Here is a 19,432-nt window from a genome sequence, read left to right as displayed (position 1 = left end):
TCCCAGGAAAGTCTAAGACTACAACAACCTAAACCCAGAGAGGTTAGGCTGTATTTAGGTCAGTCACGCTGAACATCCTGGGAGTTCAGATCTCGCTTCTCCACCGCAACCGTCTTTCAAGGCGGCTCCCAAATTTTAAATTTTTTAAATAATCGACACGAAAACCCAGTGGAAAAATAAATACTAAAACTAAGTTGTCCAAGGGACAACTGTCTCCAGCGACGTTACTGCTTGAGGCACGTCAACACAAAGGTGCTGGTTGCGTTCAAAAACAAATTGATTTTGGGGGTGGGGGCAGCTTACATTTGCAAAAGAAATGCGACTTGGCCATCTCTTTTTCAGCCCTAAAAGCAGGGCTGTTATTTTTAACTGAGGACAAGGTAGCTGTGAGAAGCCACACCTGTTGGATTACTGCCTGACAGGCAACTGCTCATAGCAGAAAGCATTTGTTCGGGAGTGGGGAGGTGGGTACACGCTTGCTTTCCTCTTTATTCGCTTGTGTTAGCTGGATCGATGGTGCTAGAGACCTCGCTTTCCTTGGCGGCTGAGAGGTTCTCGGTTTCCTAATTTGTTCTGTAGCGGGAGAGGAGGTTCAACGAACATTCAGAATGTCAGGGCATCTTTCTGATTCGAAGTCACAAGCTAGTTAAACCGAAGTCACTTCGATTTTTAGATCATTAAGACCAACCTGGGGCTTTCAGTTTTAAGGCTCCTAACTCACTAGTTTAAAATAAGTCGGAGCCAGATGAAGAGGAGCTTCTTTGAACTTCGGAGGCCTAGGTGGAGTCTGCTTTGATAAATGACCCTCCACATCCGATGTAATACTGGTTTGAATCAGCTGGGCCCAGGAAAGAGAGCAGGGCTGCTCTGGAAAGAATCGCGTGTTTTCCTGATCCCCTTTTACGTAAGTCACATCCAATTCATTTTGTCCTTTAAGCAACTGAGCAGGGGGTAGTTATCTAGGTCTAGGATATCATTCGAGGGCATGCCGTGGAGAACAGAAGACGCCACCTCTAGTTCAGTGTTGTCTAAACTGGCTGGCAACGGCTCTCCAGGAAGAGGGTCTTTCCCAACTCTACCCGGAGATGCCGGACCCCGAACCTGGGACCTTCTGCAGAAACCAATTCTAGCGCAAGAGATTTGCAAATTAAGGTGGGTTCGGAAGTCCTAAGAAACTGGTATCGCCCTTAATGATCACTCTTAGCATTCCGTCTTTCCTGTAAAGAGTTGCCAGAGGGCAACAGGTGCTTGCGTTTAGACTACATAAAAGCAGGAACACTTATGAATCTAGGGCCTGCTCAGGGTACAACCAACAACCATTTTTCTGAGCCCCCCCCCTCCCGAAATTATTTGAAGCTTCGGTTCGGATTGAAATCCAGGAGGCTTTGATTGTCGTTTTTATAATGCAAATCAGAAATGAATAGGCTTCGGGTTTGATGCATCTACTTACCGGTACATTTTTACGCTAATCTCAAAATCGCCAGAGCCGGTAAATCTCACCTATCCGGATGTATTTGGAAACAGCGCAAAATCCAACCCAAGTATTCCAGCTAGCAGACTCAACTCTCTGGAAGTCAACAATCCAATCCTACCTCTGCGAGTTTGTTCTTTAATGGGGCTTACTCCTAAGTAAGTGTGGCGAACCCATTGAAACAACCTACTTCCAAGTAAACGTCGCTGGGAATGGGTTGTTGTGGCTGTAGGCTTACGCACGGTTATTTGGGGAGTAAACTCTATTTAAACTTAACAAGACTCGAGACTGCATACTACAGAATATGTAGAATAGGGCTAGAATCAGCAGTGGAAAAGCCTATTTCAGTCCGAAAGGAGAAGATTAACCGCTTAATGGAAATATATCAAGCTATATAGTGTCATATTAGCTTACGAGGATGTGGTTGGCTGCGCTGATTCGAAGCCCGGCCAAATCTGACAAATTCCTCGCTATCAGCCAGAAACCAGATTCGCTTTTTCATTTTCTTTTTTAAGGTCTTCCCCTCGAACTTTGACCTAGTAGCGCCATCAAGGATTTGGGGGAGGGGGCGAGATCGTTTTGAAACCACAGTATTTCTGCTTAACTCTGTTGTGCCCGAGACAGAAATATACTTTTTTTAAAAAAGTCACCCTGTCCTGGAGCTTGAGAATTCACGAGCTCTTTCGCGCACCCTCTTCTTTCCCTGACTTTTAACATCTAATGAGAAGAAGGAAGCGTTGCATCCTCTACTTCAAATTTCGGCTGGGGTCGGTTCCAGTTCCGCGTGGAATAAGCGAACAAACTCGCTCAATGAGGTTTCGGGACAGTTTCGTGAAACTGACAAGCTCGCCTTACAGCCCAGTGGCACAACTGCAAAACGGTCGGTCGGTTTTAATGCACCCTAAAATTTGCAAGTTCAGTGTGAGGGTTTTCTGCGGTGGGAGAAAGCTCGGTTTTCAGAGTTTGTCAGCTGGTGCGCCAGATCTTCTCTCCCTCCTCCCCCTTTTTATGAGTCTTCGAAAAAAGCCCCAGGGCAAGGATGGTCCCCTTTAGGGAGAAGAGAAGTGTTAATCAACCCTAGTGAATGCTACATATGAATAGGCTATGCAACAAATGTGACCCTAGACCTGGCTGGTCGGTATCCGAAGCAAACCTTTCTCCTTAAGCCAAAACTTCATGCCGCTTATAATTTTGAGTTGATTTCCTGGGTGAGAAAATCCTCCTTCATATATTATTACATACATTTTTTTAAGGTTTCGAATGAATGATAGCAAAGCAAGGCTGCTCTCTCACAGTTAAAGCCGGTTTAATTCGTGTCATTTTTAAGCGTGGGGGGGTGGTTTAGTTGCCTTAGAGAATTTGCAGAGATATAGATGTACAGATGCGTGTCAGTTTCAGAGAATTCAGACGGGAAGCGAATACGGAATAACTGGGATTTAATGATACGAAAAATTTAGAACCTAAGAAAGGATTTCAAAAGGGGGGGAGATGTCGGCACAATAGGGGTGAACGGTCAGAACAGAGAAAAGTAATGGGGGGGAATGCTGAGAGATTGGGGAGAGAAAAAAACCCTTTAAAAGTCCCATTGATGTTAATAAGATTTCCCAGAAGTAATAAACGTAGCACGACTCTGCATTATTGACTCAGCTAGAAGTCCAAGGGATTTATTCCCACGCAAGGGTGTTTAAGGGTTATAGCCTTTAAATTCCGCCCTCTATCATGTAACCTCAGACATTTAAAAGCCAATTTCTCTCTCTATATATATGGAAGAACCCTGGGAACTATAGTTTACTCCCTCCCCAGAGCTACCATTCCGGGCACCCTGAACAAACCCTCTTTCCTGTATATTCACAAGCACGCACGACTTCCTCTGCCAGCCAGGGAGGCAGCTCTGAAAAGGAAATAATCGAGGGAGAAATCAAGAGGCCTTGGCACTGCAAGAGAATCCATACCCTGCTTTTAAAAAAACACACCCTTAAGTTACTTTCTGGCTTTGGGGCAGGGAAATCTCCCGAACTTTCCCCCCTCCTCCTTTTTAAATGGTCGCCACCCAACCCAACCTTGCCCTACATGCCTCTCTCTCCAGCTTGCCAGGAGGGGGGGCGGTCACGTGACGCGGCCCCCTCTCCCCGGCCGTAAAGGGGCCGAGCTGCAGATGAAGGGAATCACTTTAAGGCCGAGATTAGGCGAGAGAGGAGCTCGTCTCCAGGCGCGATAGGCGAGCCGGGTCCCCAGCAGCTATCAGCGCAGCGGATCAGAGATAAGAGGCGCAGCCGGAGCAGCGGCGACGCAGCAGAGCCGCGCTTCAAAGGGATGGGCAACTGAGCAAGACCCCGTTTTGCATTTTTTTTGACGGGGGGGGGAGAGATACTGGCATTAGACTCCCTTTACACACAACCCTTTTCCTTTTGCCTGGGATTTCCCCCCCCTTTTGGATTTTTTTTAAAATTCTTTTACTTTGTTTCGAATCGTCTCAACTCAGAAGTTTGCCTGCTCCAGCGTAAGTATCTCTCTCTCTAAATTATCTCTCGTGCAAGCTGGGCTTATCTACCCAGATAATGCCACACTCGGAGAAGTGGGGAAAGGGAACGGCGGGGGAAGGGGGGGGGCTCTATTAGCTCTGCAAAAGCCCACTATTGATAACCGTGTCTGTGATTTACGAGTTTCCTGATTAATCCCCCATTTTTTATCTTTTTTTTTGTAAGGGTGGGGGAAACCCTGTTCAGATAATGTTTTCCTACAGTCAGAAGAACTGATAGGGAGAGGACGCCCTCCCCCCGTTTAACAAGAGGATTGGTTATATAGGATGGGCCCAGGAAACATTCTTCTTCCCCATTAGATCTTGCAAAGGATCTATCTCGCCGCCGCCGATCCCCTTTACTGAACTTGCTCTCCTTGGCTCCACCCGAATCCTAAAAGCAAATACATTGGATATTTTTACGTCCCATTTTAGCATTAATGGCTTTTTACTTCTTTAGAACTTTTGCATGTATCCGTGAAAAAAACAAAACCAACAACATGCCTAAAACATTGCAGTCTGATGATCTTGCAAATCCTATTCGAGTTTTAATTCGGAGTTAAGCGCAATTGGACTGACTTCGGAGTAAATCATGCTATCGCGAACCGCTTAATTCGGAGTTGGAATTCAGTGTGTTCAGTATGTGTGCTTTTTAATAAAAAGCTAAGCCGTCAGCAAGTAGCGCGCCGCTTCTTCCTCGGATATATATATATTTTTGTTGTTGTTTAGTCGTTTAGTCGTGTCCGACTCTTCGTGACCCCATGGACCATAGCACGCCAGGCACTCCTGTCTTGCACTGCCTCCCGCAGTTTGGTCAAACTCATGTTCGTAGCTTCGAGAACACTGTCCAACCATCTTGTCCTCTGTCGTCCCCTTCTCCTAGTGCCCTCAATCTTTCCCAACATCAGGGTCTTTTCCAAGGATTCTTCTCTTCTCATGAGGTGGCCAAAGTATTGGAGCCTCAGCTTCACGATCTGTCCTTCCAGTATTTTTTTTTTTTACTTCCTAGTAAACATGGAGCCAAGCTATGCTTTACTCGGAAGTAAATTCTTCTGAAATCAGTGGGATTCTAATCCTCGAAAGTTGTATGGGGAACTCTTGTTTCCGCAAGGAAAGCTGCGTAGAGTAGCGAAATTGGTTACCGATCCTAAAGCTCGTTGGAAATAAACTCCAGTCTGTTCTAGAGATCCTCTGAAAGCGAGGTTGGCACACTGTAAATCCCATTTAATTTCAGCGACAGCCTTTACTTCCGAGTGAATGGGACCGCGGCCGAGATCGCAGCCACAGAGTAAAGTTGACCAGCTTCCTGAGACCAGAAGCTTACTTTGGAGTAAAATGTTACAGGTGTAGGTTTAAGTCGGCCTTCGGAAGTAACGCGTCCTGCTTTGGTTCCTGTGTTTCAGGAGCCAAAACCCGCTAACGACGTCAGAAAGATTGCTGCTATTTTGTATTGCATAAAATTGTTTTAGTGAAATTAAAACACTGATGCCCTCCAACTGCAATGTTAATTTGCAGGGCATCAGGGGCTTCCTAGATATTTTTTGAATATGTGATGGGTCAGAGATCTGGATTTCCTACTGAACTCTTCAAAAGGGTTACTACTATTTTCATTTCATGCATTTTTTTTCTATTTTTATTCTTTCTTTCTTTTTACAAGAGCTGAGTTAATTTTGCTTCCGTGTAAACATTCAGAGGGCTGTACTTATTCTGCGTTTCTTCACCTCCTCACCCTTTCAGCTACTTTATTTCTTTATTTACTTTTTGAAACTTTAAAAAGAACCGTAGGTTAAGCACCCATTTCCAAGGTCACTCAAGTAGCTTTTTGGCTGAGTGGAATTTGAACACAGTCCACCCTTACCTCGGGCAATTCCTAGTCCAGCACTCTTAATTCATCGCCAGCTCTCTAAAGTGTTCGAGCAGAGTGTTGCTTTTATATGTGGCATGAGGTTTTGGGGTTGCTTTAGAAGTCTATATTTTAATGCCACCTTCTAGGGGAAGTGGATTTAGTGCTTTTGGTTCCCCCCCTAAATTTTCATTAGGGTGGCAAGTGGCTATTGGATAGTAGTGTATTTTGGGGGAGAGCTTTCACATATCCGAATTATCCAAACCATTATGGGCAGGGGAGAGAGGATAAATAATTCAAGAGTGTTCCAAGAACTATGAACCCCTAGATTGGGGGTTCCTTCCAAAGTTCTGGGTCCAATCCTTTGCAAAAATGGCTCACCAAATTAGGCACGACTTATTTCCTTGTAAATGGCATGGAACACAGACTGCAGTTCAAGCAAATGGAGGGCAACTAATTGAATTTAGGCCCGGCTTCTGAGTAGACTGGCATAGAAATCATAACCCAAGAAAATCCTTAATAAAAACAATTAAAAATAAAAAAAATCTGCAAATAGTATTAGCAGCAGTAATATTACTAATATTTCTTTTTTAAATGCAATTTGTTACTACATCTATAATGGCATACTTTGACGCCAGTTTATAACCCCTTTGAGGACAAAATTCTACATCCACTTACCTGGAACCTGGTTCTTTTCAAAGAAGTGGGACTTATTTACACGTGTATGTGATGATTAGGACAAAATCTACTGTGGATACTGGGAGCACGCAGGATTAATAGTTAGTACTTAGCCCAATTCCAAACTCAGTTAAGAACAACTGTGTTGCAGTGTGTTCTGTTAAGCTGCTAGCCTTCTGTCTAAATATTATAGGCTGAGCTTTTGGATGTAGTTCAGTGCACAGAAAGTATCCTATTTCTGGCTGGCATTTATATTGGCGCAGTGCATTCACCACAACCGGGCAATGTGGTTCTAAACGGGCTTCATTATCCATCAGGGCCGATGAAACTCAACCCTGACAGCGCTTTTGGGACCGGGGTGTAAATGAACTTGGAGCCTGGGGCATCAGTTAACACACTATCCACTTGCCTAATAAGGACAGCCAAATGAGGCCAAAAGTCCTTTCTGTGTTTGACCGTGGCCAGCTGGATGGTCCTTGTCTTGATGTCTCTCCTTGTTCCTTCCTGGAACCTGGCCTTCCAATAGCAACTTCTTCTGAATGGATTCCTGGTGTCCCTCAAGCACTCATTGCATTTTAGTTTTATATACCGTATATATTTCCCCAAAGTTGGTGGCCATCACAACATCTTCTGGGTGTGAATGCCACATGTTATTTGTGTGCCAAGTATTTCTCTTTCTTATTCTGAAGCTTTCAATCTTGTGTGTGTATATATATATATATATAAGGGGCTGTAATCCTTTGCATTCCTAACAGATGGTAAACTGAGCTCCTTTGGGAGGAGTTATAAAAATTAATTAATTATCATTAATAGTAACCGCACACACACACACACCCAAGAGCACCACTGCTTACACTTAATAATTTTAATTGGGCACATTTCATGCAAATGTGTTCTCCATACTCACCAGAAGTATTTGTAAGAGATTAGCTTTTCAGCTAGGTGGCAAGGAGGAACCTTATCTGGATGACGCCCTTGGTTAATTCATAATAGATGGATCAATTCACTCATAGCTGAAGAGGATATTCCATCTGGTTAACAGTGTCATTCTTGAGCCTCAAATGGGTTCCATGTGACTTTTTGTTCATAAATTATATTTCTGCCTCCGCAAAACAAAATCACTTGAAGTCGGAAGGCTGTTACGCTTCAATCCACAACTTCTGAATATAGCGAATGGCATAGGAAGTGGATCCCCTGTGCTCGAAAGTTTATGTCACAGTAAATTTGTTAGCCTTTAAGATGCCACAAGACTCTCCAATGCATCTGCTTGTAGTAGCTGCAACTCAGTAATATTTCGTTTACCAGTCACTTCCTATGGAGCATCTCAAAGTGGATCCAGCTACTACTTCTAGAGTAATCCAACTGCTGTGGCACTTGGGTCCTGCTTTTGGGCTTTCCATAGGCATCTGGTTGGCCACTGTGAGAACAGGATGCTGGACGATAAGGGCCAGTGGCCTGGATCCAGGAGGCTGTTCTTACAAAGGTGATAGGACTACTTCAAAATGAGTAGGCTTGAGCTCACTGCCACTTGCTCCCTGTGTAAGGCCCTGTCGGGAAGTGTGCTTGGAGACTGCAATGCACACTTGCTAGGGGATAAGCACCACTGACAAGGGTGGATCTCAATTCCATGTAGCCTCGCAAAAGAATTTGCTGTTAGGGTACAAACAATGCATTCTTGTATTGTTTTCAAAATACTTTTTTAAAAATAGCCAATTGTTCCATTTCTCTTTGCATCTGTCAGACCTCAGATGCAGGCTGTAATCCTCAACTCATTCATTGCAACATTACCCAATGGGGCTCAGTGGGATTGTGCTGGGTAGGCATAAATAAATTGAAGTCACCATCATGTTGATTATACACTGGGGGTGTGTAATATAGGGATAACTGGAATCTACATGAGTTTGATTTTAGTGGCTTGTGAGCTGCACCAGATCTGAGGATGCAATCCTTTGCAGGCTTTCTTGGGAGCAAGCCTTTTGGAACTCTGTGGGCCTTACTTCCAAATATACATGAATGGGGGGGGCATCAGTGAGGTGCAAATGTCTCTCCTCTGGCTTCTGATTGCAAAAAGTGCTTCAACCACTTCAGAACTGGCTGGCTGGTGTCCAGCACAGAGTTCTCCATCTCTTTGCCCTTAGCAATAAAGCTCTCTAGGTGACCTAAGCCTCTCACCCTCTGAACCTAACCTACCTCACAGGGGTATTGTAAAGACCTTATCTTTCCCCTTAATTATATAGCTTATATTTTCTTAACTTTATGCTGCCCTTGCTGAACACTGAAGTTGTACATTTCATAATTTAAAAATGGCAACAGCAATGGGGTACCTGCATGTTTGCTACCCTGACCTAGTAAGAGAACAGGCAAAATAAAATAAAATAAAAATGACAATAGGCTAGGATATGTAAATGCCTCTTTATTTTTACCAGCCCTTTTCAAGTCATTGATACAAAAAAATTAATCTCCAGTTAAGTAAGTTTTTTTAGGAGACGTTTTACTCCAAATTTCAAATGCTGTGAGCTCCAGTTTTCCTTTCCCACCTTTGCTGTGATGTTCAAACCACTCTTGCTAAGTTTTCTTGGGCAGGGATGGAAGCTACAGGAAGCAAAATTGATACGCTTGATTAGAGAAAAATCATTCTTCACATTTACTACTACTACTAATAATAATTAGAGAACCCATTTTGGACTTCTTATGTGCAAAGGAAAATGAATGAATTTGAGACATTTGGGTCTGAAGAGTGGGTAAATATTGCTTAGCAGATAGTAGAACAGCTGGATGTTACCCTAGAGTGAATGTTTTGAATAATTTCTTTTATGTAACTGACAGATGAGCAAAAGAAGCAACTTGTCATTTGCCAGAAGGAGCCAAGATACAGGACTCAAAAGCATCTCCTTATTTATCCTCTTTCCTGTTTTCCAGGTGCCTGAAAGCTGCTTCAGTTGTATCTGTGTGGGAGGATTAGCCGAGTTCTTCATGTCAAACCTCCGGCCCTTGCCGTCCAACTGCCTTGTTTGTGCCCCACCAGCTGCGCTGCTCCTGCCTTGAAGGATACAAAATGTACCAGAGCTTAACTCTTGCCCCCAACCCTGGCCAATCGGCATACTCCCATGACTCCAGCAACTTCCTGCACTCGCCAGCCAGCCCTGCCGTCTACGTTCCCACCAGCCGGATGCCTTCCATGCTCCAGAGCCTGCCTTACCTGCAGAGCTGCGAACCTGCCCACCAGGGCCACCCCCTGAGCAGCCACCCAGGATGGGCGCAGCCGGCCAGCGCCGAGGCCTCGCACTTCAATGCCAGCAGCCCTCACGCACCGCCGGGGTTCTCCTACTCCCACAGCCCCCCTGGCGGTAGTGGTGCCGGACGAGAAGCAGGCTACCAGAGCCCCTTGTTGCTGGGCACCGGGGGACGCGACCAGTATGGCAATTCACTGGTGCGCTCGGTCAACGGGTCCTACTCCAGCCCTTATCCCGGGGCTTACGTCAGCTCTGCGGAGATGCCGCCATCTTGGACTGCAGGGCACTTCGAGAGCAGCGTCTTGCACAGCCTTCAGACGCGACAGGGGGGCTTGCCTGGCCGGAGACCCACATTTGGTATGTAGCATATCTCCCACTACGGTAATAGAATTGTGGACTTGGAAGAGACTCATGGGCATAGCTAGGGGGCAAGGGGAACAGCTGGGCCCCTAAATCAAGTAAATAAGTAAAGATACTTAACTAAAAGTAGAAGTTATAGAAAAAAACATGACAGGTTTTTCTGAGCACTTGGGGTCAAAAGAAAGTAATTTAAAACAATGGTTGTTGAGACATTTCATTCCGAATCTGCTGGACAGAGCCAGACAGAGGATGTTAACAGGTGGGTGTCCTCCCCCCCCCCCAACAACATAAATCCTGGCTATACCCATGAAGAGACCCAGTCCAACTCTCAGAAGCCATTGGTTCTCTGCTATTGAGCGCCTTTTGATTCTGGGTGGGACACTTTTTTAAGACCTGAGGGCATTCTGATGGAGGCTTTATCACTAATTTATTTTGTCCAGACATCATCATTAAAACAGTAGTTTAAAAAGCACCATGAAAGTCTGCAAAACCTGTCAATGAATGTTAAAGAAGTGTGCGGTCTATGGCCCGGTTCACACATAACATGAAGCTGAATGGTGGCATAATAACATGAATGAGGAAACACACAGGCTCCCAGAGTTGTTTTGCTTCTCCTCGGGCTCTTCTGCTTCTGCCTTGCACTGACTGAAGCCATGGTTTGGCTTAGCGCATCAGCCAATCCCAGGGTTGTGGTTTACCTCACTTCTGATAAACCATGAGCTGTAACCAAAATCTGTCCTTATGGTTTGTCTGGGAGTGTTAAACCACAAGCTTGGGTTTGGGCAACATGCAGCTAAGCCAAACCATGGTTCCGCTCGACGCAGCAGCAGAATGACTGGAAGATCAAAACAGCCACTGTCTCCTCTCCAGAAGCCTGCATGTTTGCTTGTTCATGCTAAGCCATGGCTTGACCTGGCATTCTATGCAAACAAGGACTATGTTGAGTGCATCACACGGTGTTCAGTACATGTCTGTTTGACCTACAATCTGTCTCTGGTCTTAATTTGTCATGAGCAAACCCACCCCAGTTCCAGAACCTGGAAAATTCTGTAAATCCACTTTGAGTCAAAAAGTGCATGTAGTCAAAGGCAGGGATGGGGAAGCTATGGTCCTCTAGAACTTTTCGGACTCAAACTCCCATCAGCCCCAGCCAGCATGGCCAGAGGGTGAGGGATGATGGGAGCTGGAGTCCAGCAACATCCAGAGGGACAGAAATTCACCACCCATGGCCTAAGGGTGCTTTAAGGCTGTACTGAAACCAGTAGTTGATTTGTAATTGGTTCTCCTCTAAGGTCCGCTGGAAATTATAGGTGTGTGAAAGGGGGGATTATTTAAGAAGAAGCTGCTTCCAAGAGGTGTCTGAGTGACATTGGCTATGATGGCTATCCTTGGCTCATCTGGAAAGCCCACCACAAGGCAAGAAGGCATTTGAGTCAACACTGTTGAAAACGGAAAGCTGAACTAGATTGATGGCTCTCTTGGTGTCCTTAAACTGGTTTGAAATTGGCTGGAAAGTTTGTCCTGGATTTTTTGTTTTGTTTTATGTGGGTGCATACATAACTACATCATTCATTTTAAAAATACTAAGTCTCCTTTTATAGAATAATCTGCTAGAGGTAGTGTTGTAAATGGGGGGGGCACTGGAGAGAGGGATGAGATGTAGCAACTATGGAATATTAGAAGAATGAAAACTTTGGCCAAGACAAATCGTCCCCACACCCTAGCATTCAAGAATCTCCAGCAAATGCTGCCTTGGCTTGGAAATGGTAAGAACTATTTCTGGGGTTCTGTGTGCATGGGACATGGCTTTGGAAGTCAAATTCTGTCCTTGGTGTGGCTGCAGACAGGCAATATACAGGAACCCATTGGTTTAGAAGATGTGCCTGATCAAATGTAGTTAGTGCTCAGATACAAAGGAGCTTGAGAAAAACACTAGGATATTTTTCATGCCCTATATGGGAAGGAGCAATGTAGATTGTTCCAGGCAATGAATTCATCTGCTTGTCTCTCAGTAAGCGCTTGTGTGCTGGATATGTTTTGGCTGGCAGTAGCTTTCAATATATTCATAAACCTATGTGCATTTTGCTCAGTGTGCAATTGCTCCATGATGTTATATTTGTTATGCTGTTTCCTAGGCAAAGTGCCTTTCTATGGGGTGGGGGTGGGGTGTTAATGTATAAAACTGCCTCCAAGAGGGAGAAAAGGCTTTGATGGCAATGCTCTGTATTGTCGCACTACATTGCATCAAATGTTCACAGCACTTCAGAAATATTTCTACGAATGCAGATAGCAATGGGGCTGACATGAGACTGAAAGTGCAGGATCTAGCCCAGTGGTGTGCAGTCAAGTGGACTATGGGGACTAGACTAGTCCTCTAAATGTTCCTGGTAAATTAAAGTATCAAAGCCTGGTGCCTCCTTCCCAAAGCCTGGGAAGATTCTGCCTGGCTCAGGGAGGGAGGCATGGTGCTCCAACAGGGTCCAAGAGCTCTCCCTACACCTTCCTGGCTTTGGGAAGGAGGCAGGAGGGCTGCAGCATCTTGTCAGAGGCCTGGCGCTTGTGACTCCCCCACCCCATCGCCCCCGCAAGCTGGTGCCCCTGGCCTAACTGTTCCCCTGCGAAAAATTTCACTGCACACCACTGGTCTAGCCTGAAGCCACTGTTCATTTGGAAGCAAGCTGGCGCTGATTTGCATGCAGGGCACTTGCGCCTAAGTCTGCATCTGAGTTCATGACTTCGAAATCTGAACTAGGGATGGAGTGTTCCCTGTGCCTCATCAGCATATTGCCCTTAGATCTTTACCCCCATCAAGAGCAGCGCAAATGGGAAGGAATTCTGGGGTCAAATGCTCATCTATATCAAGCTTTGGCCTTGCTTTGCTTTGCACATGGATTTGGGTCTGTGTGGGTGTGTGAAAGTGTGCTCTATTTCCTTTGAATGAACAACTGCACTGCAGTGAGTTTTCAATCAATTACCATCGGTAGGGGATTTTTACCTACGTTTCAGACGTTTCAGAATGGAATTGGGAAGTCTTGATTTAGCATGGGGACTAGCACTATGCTATCAGCTATTTTATATGCCATTGCAGCATATCTTAGGACAGGGGTACCCAAACTAAGGCCCGGGGGCCGGATGCGGCCCCATCACCTTCTAAATCCAGCCCGCGGATGGTCCGGGAATCAGCATGTTTTTACATGAGTAGAATGTGTCCTTTTATTTAAAATGCATCTCTGGGTTATTTGTGGGGAATAGGAATTCGTGTTTTTCCCCAAAAAATATACTCCGGCCCCCCACAATGTCTGAGGGACAGTGGACCGGCCCCCTGCTGAAAAAGTTTGCTGACCCCTGTCTTAGGATAATAGCATATTGTCCCATTGGGCTGGGAGGCAATTGAGCTTTCTCCTGGGAATATTTTGGAAGGGTTGTAGTTGTAGTAACGTGGTGCTGGGTGAGGATTTTGATTTTCTGATAACATTTCTTGTTAGCTGTCACCTGTTAACATAAAAAAGAAAGAGATGACAGTCTTCAAATGAAGGTCCTATTTTTAATCTGCAGTGCTGAAAACTTCCCCTCTTCTGTTCTTTGGACATTTGACTTAAAATCCAGTTCCCTGAGATTTTATCTGTCACTTTAAAAGAATCATTTCAAAACAAGGGTCTGAATTCCAGTTTTAAATTGGTGGGTGTTTCTACTGAATTGGATTATGGCTCAAAGTTTAATGCTTAAAGTTACAAGAATGGTGACTGACAAGGGAAGATTGACAATCCAACGGAAAATGGGCTAGTCTCCAATACACATGCAATAACTTTTATATCTGTACCTTGATGCCATATAGCCTGGTCTCCTATGCAAGTTTACTTGACTGTAAATCCGCTGAATTCAGTTAGGCTTGCTCCTAATTAAGCAGGCAGAGGATTCTTGCATTCCATTCCACAACCAGCCCTCAATTCTGCCGGGATTCGTTGCTTCCAAAATCCCTTTCTCTCTTCCCAAACCCTTCCTTGCAAAACTTCAGAAGGGAAAAAGATTTTTTTGTTGTTGCGCCCTTCCAAAAGCTGCCTTGGTGAATAGCCTTTCTATAGTCACATATACGCTATGAAAGAGCCACGGGGTTGGTTACACTTTCCCCGTGGAGTCAGAAATAACAGCGGTGGTTTTGGGCGCCCGGAGTAATCTGCCTCCCTCCACAATATCCATGTTGTGCAGCTTTCAGAGGTGACGCTGTTTGGTGTTTAAATGAGGTGAGCAGATTTACAGCCGTTTCGCCTTTTAAAAGTAATTTATTGGGGTAAATGAGTTGAGATCTGAACAGACTCCAAGGCTCCTAATTCGCCTTCGCCCAAACAAATCTCTCGCCCTCCCCGGCTACGTGCGCCGTGGCACCATCCATCAACACCCGCTCAAAATCGCCCAGCCACAGGACCATCAAAGCCGCTTCGCTTCGCTTTGGGTTCCCACTGCTTTTTTAAAAAAACAAAATAACAAAACAGAAACAGAAACAGAACAGAATCTCAATCAAACGCACTTTCTCAAGCAGGCGCTTGGCTAATAAAACCCGCCTCGATCTGGTTCCTGCAACTGTCCCTTCATTTGGGCTTTACGTTCCGAAGTCCCTTTTGAGTCCTTTTGAAAGACGACTTAATCTTTTTGTTATCTTGGTTGGATGGCCCTGTCTCTGCTTTTTTCCGCCCTTTATCTTTATCCTAAGAACAAAGCAGAATTAGTCCTCGACTCTTAAAAGAAGAAAAAGTGCTTTAACCTTGAGTCCCACCGCCAGAGTGAACGGAAAGGCTTCGAGAGTAAGATTTGGGGGTTGGGACCCAAATCCCACCCGCCTCACCGGGGAACGCCATTCTAAACACTGCCTTTCTCCTACTTTTCATCGCTGGAATTATTTTCTCATTCGAATAAAAGAAGCAAGCAAAGAGCCCTTTGCGATGTGACTTCGCCGCTGCCCTTTCAGTTCAGCTGGATTTTGCAAAACCCACCCAACCAGGTCTCCCTAGCATAGCAGGAAATTCTCTTGGATTTTCCAAAAGGCATTGTTTCTATATTTAGGAGCTGCAACCTGTAGTTTTGACAGGTCGTGTGCATTTTTATTCGGAAATCCCACTGTCTTCAATGGGATTTACTCTCAAGTAAGTGATCAGAAGACTGCAGCCCTAATTAAACCACTGGAATTTTTTTACTTTGAAACAAGTTTAATTTATTGCAGTATTAATCTACACACACACCCCAAATGTATGGAGGTTCAGCCTTGCAGTTTAGGATTTACAAAATAATAATATGCCTAGGTGATCTGGGAGTAGATCCCTGAACACAAATTCCCTAAAAGTGGAATTTACTTTTGAATAAGTACATAAGAAGAGAGTTGAACGTGTTACTTAATTCTGTGGCGCTAGTAGGCTGAAATTCTATGTACTATTTGTGTACATCATTTCCTTAAATTCTAAACTGATCTTCAACCGAAGAGTCCAGGACGATGTGTGAAATAATTCTGGATGTGACAGTGGAAAAATGCAACATTTTCAACCTGCAAGGAATTTTCACGTTCTAACAAGAATACGGTAACAAAAAGTTGGGTCCCTTTACACTTCCATCAGTATCAAAATGGCATGTCTTTCCCCTTCCTGCTACTTACATTTGGAATTTTCTCAGTTGTTTAAATCAATATATTAAATTGCAAAGGAGCATGTCGTTAAGAACTCATTTCAAACATAACCACCAGTTTTTCACTTGCTTATTCTCTTTTCTGAGCTTGCAGAGATCAGAGTCATTGCATGTATGAATTGTATTCCTAAGTCATGCTTAGAGGAGGACCATTGAAATAAATGACTGAAGACTGTTGATTTCCATAGTGTCTACCTGGAATATGAAGTATTGTGGATGGCATCAAACTGCACATCACATTTGCATCTCCTTTCCCAGCCTATTTTACACTCTTTTATAGAAAAAGTTACCGGTAGTAGCAGTTTTGCAATCTTATATTACAGAATTCAGTCTACTGATCATTTTGTACAGCCATACTTCTACTGAGGTTTGGGGTGTATTGTTTTATTTTATTGTTTTACGGAAATTGTTGAGCTGTAACAGATTAACTCCATCAAACAAGTGATCAACTAAATTATTTAGATATTTGAAATGACTTGTCTTTGGATAGGGGTGCTAGATTAGATTAAAAGTCATATCAACTCTTAAGCATATTTATAATTTTCATATCAAATCAATACATTTCCCCCCCTGTGTATATATGATTGTACCTTCTAATTATAGTTGAGTGACTAGAATCAGCAGTCCTCTGTTCATTTACTCAAAATGCAAATCCTTGTTTCAGTTGTTCTTACATTCCAGTGCATTTAGGATTGCACCCTTAATCAGGAAGTAAACCCTACTGAGCCCAGCGAAAGTTCAGAAGTAAACATATAATAAGACTGGTCTGTTGGTCTGTGATGTGAAATGTATGCAGAGGTATTGATGGTGGAAGGGATCAGTTGAATTTGCATTCATGTAAATATCCTTGGGAAGGAGCGATGCTGTGCATCACTGAAATAAATTAGCATTGAGGCAACTCCTTTTTCACAAACTGTTTAAGCCTTGCTTATTCCTCCTTCATTGTTTGCTCTTAATGTTCCATGAGCTGCAGGGTTGGTTTCTTTTAATAGTAAGCACTCAGTACTGTTTTCTCAGTTTGTGAACTTGATACTTCTTTTTTTTTTTTTACTTTACAATGGCTTGGCTAAGTACATATCCCTTGATTTCAATCCAGAGTTAAATGTCTAGATATGAAGCCCGGTCCACGTTTTACTTGGAAATAAACCAGTGGTATTCAATAAAACTTTCCCATGAATGAGTTGAGGGTGGCTGTATTCTATTTTCTGGTATTGGCAGATGTGCACACAACAGTAAAGGTAAAAAAGGTAAAGGGACCCCTGACCATTAGGTCCAGTCGTGACCGACTCTGGGGTTGCGCGCTCATCTGGCCAGCATGACAAAGCTGCTTCTGGTGAACCAGAGCAGCACATGGAAATGCCGTTTACCTTCCCGCTGTAGCGGTACCTATTTATCTACTTGCATTTTGACGTGCTTTCGAACTGCTAGGTTCGCAGGAGCTGGGACCAAGCAACAGGAGCTCACCCCGTCACAGGGATTCGAACCTCCAACCTTCTGATCAGCAAGCCCTAGGCTCAGTGATTTAACCCACAGCGCCACCTGGGTCCCCCCCCCCCCCGCACACAACAGTATTTACCTGAAAATCAAATTCTTCCTGGTTGTTTCCCTGGTTTGATTATTTTAACATATAATATATCTCTACATATCAGAGGAGCTACCCCTTTAACAGAGCAGCAGATCTATGAATTTTTAAGCTGCTGTATCAAAAGTGAAAGGGCTAAAACAAAACCATGTAGGTAGTAGGTGACCTATTTTAAAACAAGGCATTTCTTCTAGTGAGAGAAATAGGAACAGCTCTCCTTTGAAGTTGCCTGTTGAATGACTTTTAAATAGATCCTCTTTACAACAATGGCCACTATAGAAATGGGAGCTCATTGCCTGAAGGGTTTATCACTGAAGCTTTATATAAAGTGTATAAATACCGAAATAAATTGAACATTATTTCAGTAACTAAAAATGAATAGAGGGGGAAAAGGTGGTCCCTGTTGTTTCATCTGTAAAGAATAGATCACAGAATTAGAGTTCGAAGGGACCCTGAGGGTCATCTAGTCCAACCCCCTGCACTGCAGGAATCAAAACCAGTGTCCATGACAGGCAGCCACCCAACCTTTGCTTGAAAACCTCCAAGGAAGGAGAGTCCTTCACCTCTCGTTGGAGTCTGTTCCACTGCTGAACAGCTCTTACTGGCAGAAAGTTTCCCCCCCGAATGTTTAGTTGGAATCTCCTTTCTTGCAACTTGAAGCCATTGGTTTGAGTCCTACCCTCAAGAGCAGGAGAAGACAAGCATGCTCCCTCTTCCATGTGACTGCCTATGTCTCCTCTTTTCCAGGCTAAAGATACCCAGCTTCTTCAAGCGCTCCTCATAAGGCTTAGTTTCCAGACCCTTGATCACCTTGGTTGCCCTCCTCTGCACACCTTCCAGCTTGTCAACACCCTTCTTAAATTGTCCGCTTTCTCCTCCTCAGTCTCAGTGTTGCTCAGTCACCCAGTAGCATTTCTCCGTGTTCCCAATACAGAGGACCTACCACTTGCTTGTTCTTCCTCTTACTTCAACTTCAGACATAGCAGAAGAAACCCTTTTAATTATTTTTAACCTGTCTCTATATCGATTAAGGTGGTGCTGTGGTTAAACCACTGAGCCTAGGGCTTGCTGATCAGAAGGTCGGCGGTTCAAATCCCTGTGACGGGGTGAGCTCCCGTTGCTTGGTCCCAGCTCCTGCCAACCTAGCAGTTCGAAAGCACGTCAAAATGCAAGTAGATAAATAGGAACCGCTACAGCAGGAAGGTAAACGGCATTTCCATGTGCTGCTCTGGTTTGCCAGAAGTGGCTTTGTCATGCTGGCCACATGACCTGGAAGCTATATGCCGGCTCCCTCGGCCAATAATGCGAGATGAGCGCGCAACCCCAGAGTCGGTCACGACTGGACCTAATGGTCAGGGGTCCCTTTACCTTTACCTTTAACCTGTCTCTATATCGATTAAGGATGCATTCCTGTACTGGAGTTTTTGGGCTCTGTTTCTGCAACACCAGATGCATTCTACAGGGCATCACAGCTACACCAGTGAAACTCCTCTGGTGCCATGGCTGCAATGTGGCAAGATGGGTGATACACTTCACACATGCCTAGGACATGACTATGCCTAGAGGGCATGGGACATTTCCCTACCATTGACTTCAATGAAAGGCAAGACAACAAAAGCCACTCCTGTGTCAAAAGCCTAGGATATGGTGTAACTTGACACCCAATTGCTGGCGATCACCTCTTCAACTTGGTGATTGCAACCTGGAAATGGAAGAGGAATTCCCTGGTGCAGATTTGAACTGGAAGTCCCCTGAGCATGCCTGTGCATGCTTTTGCAAACTGCACCACAGGGTTCCTGTTTCTGGCTGCTGTCAAGCTGTCCATCTTTATTTCGTGCGAGAGCAAAAAGTCCCCGTGTTGGGACTTTCAGCAGCAACCACTGGAGTATGCTTGTAGCTCCTCTGCATGTTTTTTGTGTGTATTGGGGTGGGGTGACCTGGACTGGTGACTGGAATCCATTGGTGACTGGTAGGGCAGAGGGCAGGAAGATCCAAGAATATATGGAGAGCCAGAACCAACGACAGGACCCCATCCTTCTCCCTGCTGAGCTCTCCCAGAGCAACACTGAGACTGAGG

General features: G+C 44.6%; 1 protein-coding gene across 2 annotated transcripts in view; it reads left to right on the top strand.

The window, feature by feature from the left end:
* The window catches only part of GATA5 (GATA binding protein 5), a 49,733-nt gene that overhangs the window by 13,394 nt on the left and 16,907 nt on the right, over positions 1–19,432 (top strand). The window contains exons 1-2 of one of the 2 annotated variants that reach the window (XM_035122891.3): positions 1,786–3,971; positions 9,430–10,100. In XM_035122891.3, the coding sequence (XP_034978782.1) occupies positions 9,566–10,100 (535 nt within the window). In that variant the 5' untranslated portion in view covers positions 1,786–3,971; positions 9,430–9,565. Of the gene's footprint in view, positions 1–1,785; positions 3,972–9,429; positions 10,101–19,432 lie in introns of those variants that run through there. The other variant, XM_035122892.3, reaches the window with a different exon arrangement.

This window comes from Zootoca vivipara, chromosome 7 (assembly GCF_965207765.1).
Source record: "Zootoca vivipara chromosome 7, rZooViv2.hap1.1, whole genome shotgun sequence".
NCBI lineage: Eukaryota > Metazoa > Chordata > Lepidosauria > Squamata > Lacertidae > Zootoca > Zootoca vivipara.
Note: the sequence above shows the minus strand (reverse complement) of the source record. Positions and strands in the feature narration are given on the sequence as shown.